An 11335-nucleotide genomic window follows, 5' to 3' on the forward strand; every position below is an offset into this window, starting at 1 on the left:
TATTAAGTTTATATAGTTATTACTTAAGTTAAGTCTAATATAATATTATCTCTCTTTATATAGTCTAGTATATATATTATTATAGGGTATAGTTAATATTAGATAGTGCTAATAAATTAACTTATTAATATTAATAGAGTCTAGTCTTATATTAAGATTAGATCTAGTATAGTTTAAACTAGACTAAGATAGAGTATAATAGACTCTATTCTTATATTCTATTATATCTTCTATAATTATATAGAATATTATATAAGTTATTAGTATAATAGTCTATAAGATATAGTTATTAGTAGAGGTAGTTATAGATAGACTATTCTTCTTATTTAAGTAAAAAGAAGATCTACTATAAGAGACAGTACTATAAGTATTATAATAAGTAGTTAGAGCTATTTCTATAAACTACTATTATACTATATAAAGAGAAATTAAAATATAAGAATTATAGATATAAGATAGTAGTCTAATAGATTATAGAAGAATTTAGAAATATATTTAAAAGAGTAGTCTACTCTTATAATAAGGTTAATTTCTAAAGAGTAGAAATTAAGTATATATAATCTACTTATATAGTAATCTTACTTATTCTAGCTAACTTAGTCTAGGTTCTTCTATTATAGAACTATACTAGACTATAGTAGTCTAGTTAAGTCTATTCTAGTACTTATTCTAATAATTAGTCCCTTATATATCTATTTACTTAGCTTCTTCTATAGTTCTTAAATCTACTCTAGATACTACTTTTATTAGAAGATCTATTAGACTTAGAGTATCTCTTTCTACTTATCTTAGATCTATAACTATATACTCTATATAAGTTTATAAGAGTTCTATTAGTCTAGAAGAGATCTATCTATCTATAAGTAGTTATAGAAGTACTTTAGAGTAAAGTATTTTAGAAGAGATATTATATAATAAATTATATACTAGGTCTAAAGAACAATTGTTCCGTAATCTCTAGGAACATTTATCGTAAGCTATGAAGGCCGTAGAAGCAGCTAATATAGGCGCTAACAGAGGCTAATATGGTAATAAGATAGTACTTTAGCTACTTGAAGTAGGCTTTACCTTACTGTCGGTAGCCTACGATTCCGAATCTGTACAGTCATCGAGAAAAGCTTATGTGCGGTTGGCGCCAAGAGATCGAGGAATCACCGTCTCCCGCACTCCGGTTGTCCAAAGGGGTAGGTGAATGGAAAGCTTTGCCATGCCGGCGCTCCCCGGGCGAAGTGGTCGGTCAGACGTAGTCCTAGCCTGTGGCATATATTTAGCCACTACATCCATTCAGCAGGAAACATGACAGACCCACAGCACTACTTACCTCGCACTGCCCAATATCCGTGATGTCGCAGCATACATAGAGTTTTTAGGAGAACTCTGTTGTGATTGCTGTTCTCTTGCTCTGCCCGACTCCACTATACACTGCATAGATATTCCTCCCCAAGGTAATCCAGATAAGTTTGTACTCGATTGTAGCTCTTGTGATTCAGGGCTCGTGTAGGCGGATCCAGCCCACCGTTGATTTCGCAAACTCTTTTCACTTTCCTCTCGCTGCACCTTTTGTTTCTCTCCTACAATCTAATTTAGTTAAATATACGACTTCTTCGTTGTGGCAAACTCACTGAATCGCCTTTGTGCTAGTTTGTTCTGGATCTTGCGGCGTTCCTGTGGGTCTCTGACATCATTCCATCTCTCAGCTTCTACGATTGTTCTATTTTGACATGTAGTAGCTTTTCGATCCGACATCGAATTAGAATAGTCCTTATCCAGTATGTGATCTGTGAATGATGGTGTAATTAAATGATGACTTGGATGGCAATACTCGGATGAAGGGATTGTAACATGGACGTGGAGATCGAATAGTCGAAATGCTTTGAGTCTATTTCAACACAGAGATGTGAGACCGAGAATTGCTGCGTACTGAAAATACCGTGCGTCAGTGTTTTGATTTGCACACAATCGAACGATCTATTGGTGATAATGTATGATTTGCTAAGTATGAATCAATCGGTAGATGCTGTTTGGAGGTGGCGACTATACACTGAAGCGTATGGAAGCATATACATAACCGAATGGAAAATAAAGACTAAGACCAATCAAGAGAAAGGTCTGGTAGTTGAATACTATTGGGTCAGGATCCAAGCCACTCGAATAGTTCTCATAAAGATAATAATATAATGTCAGTTTAGGCATCTACATCACTTAGTACCTCAAACGTGGGAACTCACAAGAATCCCCAGTATAAATATATATCGTGGTCGTTTCTGGTATGTGCCATGTCGGCCAGACCGTTTAACCAGCCGTCATATGGCCCTTACAGCGCCGCGTGTATGCTGAACCAAAGCACAGACAGGTCCTCATGAACGCCTTGCAGCATAACCGATCGTTTGTGACAGTGAACAGGGTATAGCAGTCCTGGCCATTGGCTAGAGACTTGCGATGACAGAGGCCCAACCAGCTGAAGTCGAAAATGAACCGCAGCCTTGTGCATACTACAGCACTACCATGGTCTAATTGATGGTTCAACGTCATTCATGTCAATCAGCCGAAGGATTCGCGTAATACGTACCAGCCCCAGCCAACTATGCACCGTGGAGAAGATTTGGGTCAGATGAGAAACGGATGGCGTGCTCAGCGGAAGCATCCGCCTCAGGCTTTCTAGGCGAGGGCGTACTTAGTCGATCACGTCCGCTCGGCGAGAGAACATAACAGTGTAACCACTGCACGTCTGCTCTAGAACGACCGGGAGAATTTATCGACGAATCGCCTGAGACGGATCTCTGGGTGATATCTTAAAGGCAGCTTGGAGTCGAGCATGTAGATCAGGGGCTATGTCTGCTTCTACATTGGCAGTTGCAGCGAAGTTTGTATAGTGCTGAAGATCTCACCGCTAGATTAAAGGACGAAGGCGACATTAGGACTTAAAGACTCAAGAGAAATTGACGAACATGTCGAGTTCGCGTAGGTGGACGATCGGTGAGCTCGAGTGGACATGATAGAAGAAGCCGCGAGCAGTTGCGGTCAAAGTTGAAGCAAAGTTCGGCATGTCCGCCAGCGAGATCGCGCTCTTCCTTGTTTGGGCAACAAGCCTTTGCGACTAATTATCTACTAATCTGCTAAGCCTCAACCCATCCATTGGCTACCTACCTTATATCTCTATCACCGTTCTCATTCTCATTCTTGGTCCTTTAATTCCTAGGTCCTGTCTTATATGACCTCGACCTCCACTGTCGATGCATCTACGCTTCACTTTCCACTTGATGTCCTTTCGTCTTGTACGACTTGCAATATCTCTCTAGCCTTGTCTTGGTCCCGAACGACTGACATGGCCTCAACCACGTCAATGCTCTCCATCTGAAATCTAGCTGTGGATTGAATCGCGTTATTTTTTATACCCTTTAGACCATCTGAAGAAGCGAAGCTCATGCCGCAGAATAGACAGGTTGTCTTTTCCTCAAATCAATTAGCTACCTATTATGCTCTTTGTTGGAATGCATCTACGCAGGGCATCTCCGGCAGTTACTGAATTATCATTTCGAATAGGAACCGGGATTTTGATATCACAGCTAGGACTGAGATGTATTCAGATATTAGAATAACGAATAAAAAATGCAACTGTCGCTGTTAGGAGAGCACTGTTGGATTGCTGAAAACATGCGTGACGTTGCTGCCTAGGGAAGCGGCTCTAGTGGCTGGTGCCAACCCCCGCGAGCTGCTGAAATTATTTCTTCAGACATGACATACACACCACTATCGAATTCTCAACGTTGTTTCGCATCAAGTTTGCTTCTTGTGTGGACGCAACCAGCAGAATCCTGTCCCAATCTCTGCTGTTACCCTCATTCCCAGTAAGATCTCTTCTCTGCGTCTACTGCTGATCGGTGCCCGTCATGAAAATCCTCACCCTCAATTTCCTCATGTGCGCCCGCAAAGCATGCAAGTCCAGCAGCGATGCCTTTCCACTACACCCACGCGACGTAGAGCTCGAAATCGTCGAGACCGACATCAACCCGCTATTCATCCGCAATATCTTGCCGCGAGTGGAGTGGGCCGCTCTGAGAGCCATGTGCAACGAGGTACGCACTTTCTTCGAAAGCAACCCTTTCGCATCGTATCATCACACGTGACTGCAATACGCAGCAAGACTCAAACTAATTGCACCATGCAGCTTGGTCTTCCCCAACTCTCCGAAACTCAGCCATCGTGTACCGACCTATTCAGCACCGAAAATCTCGACCCTGATGCGACTGACAGCGAACCCACACAAACTCTCAGGGATCTGCATAATCTACTCGTACAAACGTGCATCATGGAGGGCAAACTCGTTTGTGGAAACTGCGGGCACGAATACGCTATCAAAGAGGGTATTGCAAATTTTCTGTTGCCAAGTCATATGGTGTGAGGGTCAGTACGCATAACGCGTGGCGTCGATGCACAACGTTCTGGACCATCGAGGCACAATATTCATGGAGTGCTGGGATACAGCGGGAGCCGAGTCTGCGTGCAGCGCCATAGGAAAGACGATGTGCTCGCTGATAAAACAGTTGGACGGGACGTACCAAAGACGAGTAAGCAGTTGCAGTTGTTGCCTTGCGCCTTTCCCGACGTGCTTGATATGGATACCGGCTGCGGTTCAGCCAATCGTGCTATCCAGAACTCTTCCTGCGAACAACAGATTGCGGTGGTAGAGCGGGTCCTGACACCGAGCCGCACTGCCCAGATTAGCGTGAGGCTGAGGTAACCCGGAGAACGAGCATCTCAAAACGCCCTTTTAGACAGGGCCGCAACAAGCTCAACATGAAAAGGCACAACATGCATCGAGGAAGGGATTACATTGGGTCGCAGGACATCCGCCATATCAGATACACAGACTCCACGCGACATAGAAATCCAATTATGGCATGACGCTCAAACAGAGATTACATACATGCCCTCAGGAATAAAAATTTAAAACAAAATAGGCCATGGATATATTGCTCTTGCATTAATTGCTGTGAAATCGTTGATAACCCGGCTGAGTGTATGTAGTATGCGTTACAGTGGGAAATATTCGCGTTATCGTCTAAACCAAAACAGGGGTCTTGAAAAGTTAAGGGACATGCACGACTCGTGAAGACAGCAAAGGGGTCAACTGTTACTGAAGGACAGTCCGAGTCCGAGTGACTCGAGGTGCTGAAGATAGAATCGCCGATCAGCGAGCTGCGTGAAAATTCATACTTCAGGTCTTGCGTCGGGCCGCGAGTGAGTCATACATGCCTGAGCAGTGCACATACTGCGAAGCTTCACGAAAGAGCATTGCAGCGTGCACTCGTATTTCCCATGTGGCCTCGTTTGTTGAAACCCGGTAGCAAGCACGTCGAACGCCTATAATGTGATGATAAGAATCTACGTGCTGTGTTTCAGTGTGACGGTGGCGTGGGCGCTGTGTTAAGTCGGTGAGAGTGACTGCAGATTGCAATCGTAAATTCGTAGGCGCTCAAAAATGCGAACGAGTTGTTACAACAGAGGCCGTTGTCGCGCCGACCGGGTGCAGGTGCTTTTTGTGTTGGTCGTTTTAAGTGATGCTGCCTTGTACGGCGTGTTAGCTCGGGAGGCGATGGCGGAGCTCACAATGAAGACCGCAACCATGCATGTGGATTGACCCACAGATGAGTAAGACCTGGCCGTAGCTGCCATTCCTGTCTCCCTTTTCAACTGCCCATGTCACGTAGCCCTTTCGGGTTAGGGTATCCTTGCTCCTCACGTAATTCTGGCGTCATGCTTGTCCTGTTTGCTACCCGGCCAAAGGCCATGCTCTGCATCCCCTGCATCCCTCCCATACTAAGGAGCATATTGCTTTCTCTCCGTCGCGATTTTGCATCCTTGGCGTTGGCCGATGCCGACTGCACAGCCTCATTTAAACTGACAGAGTCACTATCGTGGCTCTGGTATATCGTAGTGTCGTATGATTGTTGCAGCGGAATGAATCCTGTATCGTATCCGGTGCCCGGATCCTTGTTGATACCTTGGGGTGGGAGAGTCATGTCGTGGTTGAAGGTATGCTGGTTGTAAGCAGGTGTGGGTAAGTTTGAGAACATCTGGTGCCGTGGCGAACGAATGGCGTCGGAATCCTCTGGAGGCGCGGTAACGGTGATTTCTCGAGGTTGACGCGCCATCTCGTCGGGTTGTGGGACATGCCCAAAGATGTCAGAGTACTCAGTTAGCAACAGAGATATTAGGGGCGCAGGAATGTTCAGTGTTGGCGCGAAAACAATACCGACTGTGTTTCTGTTAGTGGGCAAGTTTTGATTATGCATCGTCAGTGGAGGACCTACCGTTCCTGATTGTCATCTTGTTGACATCGGAATTGGTGACAATGTCTATAAGGAAAGAGGATAAAGCCTGTAGCAGCTCGCGATTGACGGAAGGTAGCTTATGTACCAGCTCATTCAGTACCCAGACCCTATCTTCCCGAGCTGTAGATGGTTCGAGAACCCTGAGGAAGGCTAGGTGAAGGTCGCGTGTCAGTATTGAGGCTGGTAATTCGCGCAAGTAGAGCTTGAGGAGAGATGCGACGGCGTGCATGTCATGCAGTTGCCCATCGAGAAGTCTCACATCCCCCTCGTTGTTGAAACGTTCGCGCAATGCTTTGATCGTAATGTTAGACCCACTCAACCTGAAGATACCTTCCTCGTGCTCTGCGCCCTTAGCTTGAAGGTATTCTAAGCATCGGTAGACCACAGCTGGCAACTGAGTGTCTATACCAATTGGTGCCGAATGCTTTACAGCTTCTGCCAACGGCAATCCAAATATGACTCTGTTCGGCGGCGGAGCCATAAGAGGTTCAGACGGAATATGGTCTCCCACAATGTCCGGTGTGATCTTGCCACCGAATCCGAATATGCTTCGTTTCTTGATTTTGACTGAAGTCGGTTCGAGAGATTTATTGCCCCATATACCAGTGTCATGAATAACAGTGCCGTTTGTCGGTCCCGATATAGCGGGATGATTTTGCCGTCCACTGTCAAAACTACGATGGGTCGGTGAAGGCATAACGTGATGCTGACGCAACGTAGGGCCTTTTTGCGGAGCGTCTCTTTGAACTGCCTCTTCATACTTCATGGCCTGTAGATTATCATCTCTGTCGAACTTGTCGGTAGGAGAGTTCTCCTTTCGCTGAGAACGAAGCTCATTTTTGTTTGAGTGGATGGCTTTCTTGTCACTTGGGGATATCACTCCATCATCTGTGCATTCAACATACTGGAGCAAGGCATCGACCCACTGGTCACGCTCTCCATCACTTTCAGCGCAGAGAACATGTCGGACAAGGCTGGTTGAGTCTTTCCTTTTCGGCTCACGGATGAGGAAGGCGTGCCGAAACTGATTGTCACTATCGTCCTGAGAAGATGTTTGCTGCTGTTGTGACTGTTTGCCAATCTGAGCACTTTGTAATCTGATAGTCCCAAGGTGAGCACCGCCGTCAGACTCGTAATAGCGAAGTTCGGGTCCTTCTAGCACAAAATATCTGGCTTTCCAGCCTCCGAAGTTTTTTCCGCGCTTTGTCAAATATCCATACATTCGGGATTTACCCTTGCTTGAAATGCCGCCGGCTGACGACGGTGCCTCGATCGGTGATAACGTTTCGTCTACCTCACATCCAATCACGTCCGAAGAAAAGAATTCGCACACGACCATAGCTGCAATTTCATCGATCGGGGTGTCTAGAAGCTCATCGAAGTATTTCGTCAAAGCAGTTCTGCGAGCATCAATCTTCGCAGGTGCATGACCATTGAAGAGACTTCGATCGGGTAGCGAAGCAGTGTACTCAGGACAAAGCATTTGTAGCTGCTGGTGGAGGTTTGGAAGTGCTCCAATAGTCTTCTCATTACGCCAAAGTTGTCTGTTGTCTGACCTTGCATACAGGGCCAACGTAAAGACATCTTCATCCAGAGATTTCGTTGCCAGCATACTATGCCTAGATGGACGTAGGCGTGAGGATGAAACCTTGACCTGAATAAGTGGAAGGCAGTTTGGGGGTAGTAAAATTCCTGGATACTGGTCACACATTAGCGATCGGTCGATGATCTGAGGACTCGAAGGCTCCGACAAGCCATGAGAACTCTTCTCTTCAGCCGTCAAGTCAGGTGGTTTTAAGTGTAGGTCAGTGTTGATCGTCGGCTGAATTTGAGCTTTTCCATAATTCACTGCACGTGCAAGATGTGGCGACGCAAAGGATAGAGGAGTGTTTGGTGGAAGGGGAAGTGGCTGCCTCGGAGCTCGGGGGGACAATGGCAAGCCGTTGGCTCTCGGTGACATAGGAGGGGACACCATGGCTTGATGAGGTAGTCTAGGGGCGGGTGATCCTATAGGTCGGTCGCTCGGGCGAGGGCTTACGGGAAGTCCAGGACTCAATATAGGTGGAGAAATTACGTTTCCTCGTTTCGCGGACTTTTCCGAGCCGACTGGACTGAGTATGGCATTCAGGGAGGCTGGTGCGGATGGAAGCTGTCTAGGGGATTTTGGAAGATACAATATTGGAGAAGTATGAGTTACCCCTTGGCCACTTTTTGGTTCTGGGGCAGCGGATTGGGGTGTGTTTTTACTTTTGCTTTTACTCTTTCTCTTTGATCGACTGCGAGCTTCATCCTCTTGACTCGCTAGAGCTTCGCGCACTCGATCGTCATCTTCCCTCGTTTTCCGCCGTCCTCTGTCGGGTTGAGGAATCTCGGTTACTCCGAGAATGTCATCGTAGTCCGTGTCTGACTCCTCGCTTTGATTGGCTTGGTGTAGAGAAGCACTGACGCGCTTACTACTCGACAGGTCGAGCGGCGCTGGGGGAGCCTTCCGCAGAGGAGGCACAAAGTATTCGAAACCATTTGCACCGATGATTGGAGTTGCTTGCGTGATTGAGACAGCAGGTGCTCCTAGTTTTACTTGTGCATATGACGATACGTCTAGGTCAGAGCTTTGGGTGATGTTCGCTGGATGCGTCTGGTCATGGTCATGGGCTGGAGCCGACGACCGCGTGTTTGGGCTTGTGGCGTTTTGTAACGATGATGGCACATGTGTTGCAGCCCTTAGAGCGCGAAAGTCGAGAGCAGAGGTATCTGCACTCAGCGCGCGCTTCGTTGAGCCTGCTTCTGAAACAGAGCTGCTTGGTTGGATTGGCGATTGTTCTAAGGGGGACCCTTGCTGCAACTGCGTGGGTACGGCTTCCGAACCTTTACGAAACTCCAAAGCACTACTAGCCCTTCCATCTTCCAAGGCACTGGTACTACTTGAGAAGCCGTCGTGGACCTCTATGCCATCTGCGGGGAATTGGCTTAGGTCCCTCTGCGAAGCTTGCTCAGTCTTTTGAACTGTTCCTGGAAGCGGCGGCATTTGACTTAATTGCTCTTTCAACTTCTTTCGATACCTCTCTTTATCCTTCAATGCCCTTTCAAGATCTTTATTCAGACCCAGGATCATGGCTCGTTGTTTTTCAACTAGCCGCCAGAGTTGAGCATTATGCACAGAGGCGCTTTGCTTCTCTTTCCAGAGATTCTTCACCGCTGCTTCTGCTGACCCAGTCGAGATCAACAAAGTCGCCATATCAGGAGGGTTTGGAGACACGCTCTCGTGAGAGAACTGGTAAGAGTGAGATGGAATGGGCCGATTGAACTGTTGAGAAGTATTAGAGGATATGGATGACACTGCTGAGTCGATCGAGTCATTGCGAGGAGGTGTCGGTCGTGTTTCGGTGTGTTGTGGTCTCGATTGAGACTGCATGGTAATGGGAGATGAAGGAGGTGTTATACCGACAGGAAACGCTACTGACGCTGAGACGTTGCGAAGCCGTACGTGTGTGCCAGGTTTGCTAGACTGGGGCAGCCCTTTCTCGATGAAGGCCTGTGTAGGGGTGCTCGATCCGTTCGTAGAGTGAGTAGCTTCCTCCGAGGCCAGGCGAGCTTCAAGCTTCTCTCGGGGCGAGCACGGTTCTTCGTGGTGCGTATGGTGCGGCCGACCGTTGACAGAGAAGGGCGAAGGGCCCGACCGCTGGAGGGGACTGGGGACGTGTCTCACTCGGCCAGCGAGATGATCACTTGTTCGCAGAGGAGAGGCGTGGGAGGTGGAGAGGGAAGAGGACTCGCGGAGAGCTCGGTAGTTGTCAGCGAGAGAAGAGGAAGAAGTGGGTTTAGCGATGGTGGAATGTGCTGTGGAAGTAATAGTAGCATCCTCATGATAGCCGGCAGCCCGACCCTGGCTCTGGTACATGCCGCCGACCCTGTCGCGACTTCGAGGATGTAGCGCCGGGGTAGCGGGTGTTGGAACTTGCGACAGTGCTGGTAGATGACAGTGACTGCAAGAATTAGCTAGCTGGATTGCGCAGAAATGTAAAGCCTGGATTGGCGTGTGCGTGTTGATTGGTAAATTTGCAGGTGGAAGAAGTATACAGACTGTGGTGGTGGTAATGGTGGTGGTAATGGTGGTGGTAATGGTGGTGGTAGTACCTATGTTCAATGAATCAATCCATTAGCTGCTCGTACAGCGATGAAAGCAGCTAAAGCACCCGGTATGCTATTAAAGCCTAATCGTTCAATAGATTAAAGGATTACTAGTACCTACCATAGTACCAACCATGAGGCTCATTGAATCCTCCGCATATCATACACATATACATACATACACCTACCTATGTAGTCACTTGTTCTGCCATGCCCATAATTCGTGCATCGTGGGTGTGACCGCCCGCGGCTCTTGAGCCTGTACTAACTGGTATGGGACGAGGGATAGGCTAGACGGGAGAGTGGGAAGGACAGGGTCATTTGCATTTCTCAAGGATAAGTGGTTAGTGAGCTAGAACACAAGCCCCTATTTGCCTTCTGGCTTGACGCCGTGAAAATGCTTAATTACCACTACGTTCATTCATGGGCTCTTTTCTATAAGTGCGCATCTCTACTCGTCTAAGCCCCTATAGAACGGGGGTTTCTTGAGCGTCTAATTTATATTATGACTATTCCTACGGAATCTTATAAAAAGATACAAGTTCCCGCTAGCGCCCTTACCAAAACCACGACTAAAAAACCACCTTTTCCCTTATAATAAATTAACCACGACCTTAATTAAAAATCTATTCCGATAAATCATGCTCCTAGCTACCCTAAGTAATTCTATATACTTTTTATAACTTATAGACGCGGTATTATAGATAAGTTCTAGTTATAAGCCTCTAGTATCGCGTTTAGTAGTAGGTAAAAAATCTATAGCCCTTAGCGGCGCGGACTATTAATTTTCTAGTACACCTAAGGCTTCTTATTATTATCTTTTTCTCTTCTATTCCCTCTTCTATTCCCTCTCTATAATATATTATTATACT

The 11335-nt window shown here is 46.6% G+C and overlaps 3 protein-coding genes across 3 annotated transcripts; 1 reads left to right on the forward strand and 2 right to left on the reverse strand.

Annotated features, from left to right (window-relative positions):
* Positions 1–1344: 1344 nt before the first annotated feature.
* On the reverse strand, positions 1345–1689 carry EJ05DRAFT_419773 (uncharacterized protein; the record flags this gene model as incomplete). The annotated part of the gene is made up of 2 exons (XM_033741456.1): positions 1345–1571; positions 1623–1689. Coding segments are annotated over 2 exons (294 nt in total), but the record flags the coding sequence as incomplete, so codon positions are not given.
* A 2201-nt stretch (positions 1690–3890) lies between these two features.
* On the forward strand, positions 3891–4402 carry EJ05DRAFT_446177 (Trm112p-domain-containing protein; the record flags this gene model as incomplete). Its single annotated transcript, XM_033742222.1, has 2 exons — positions 3891–4076; positions 4169–4402. The coding sequence occupies 2 exons, from the start codon at positions 3891–3893 to the stop codon at positions 4400–4402; spliced, it is 420 nt and encodes a 139-aa protein (XP_033595232.1).
* Positions 4403–6050: 1648 nt separating this feature from the next.
* On the reverse strand, positions 6051–10194 carry EJ05DRAFT_420924 (RhoGAP-domain-containing protein; the record flags this gene model as incomplete). The annotated part of the gene is made up of 3 exons (XM_033741467.1): positions 6051–6259; positions 6315–8944; positions 9002–10194. Coding segments are annotated over 3 exons (4032 nt in total), but the record flags the coding sequence as incomplete, so codon positions are not given.
* Positions 10195–11335: the final 1141 nt, after the last annotated feature.

This window comes from Pseudovirgaria hyperparasitica (genome assembly GCF_010093815.1).
Source record: "Pseudovirgaria hyperparasitica strain CBS 121739 unplaced genomic scaffold EJ05scaffold_30, whole genome shotgun sequence".
Lineage (NCBI taxonomy): Eukaryota > Fungi > Ascomycota > Dothideomycetes > Acrospermales > Acrospermaceae > Pseudovirgaria > Pseudovirgaria hyperparasitica.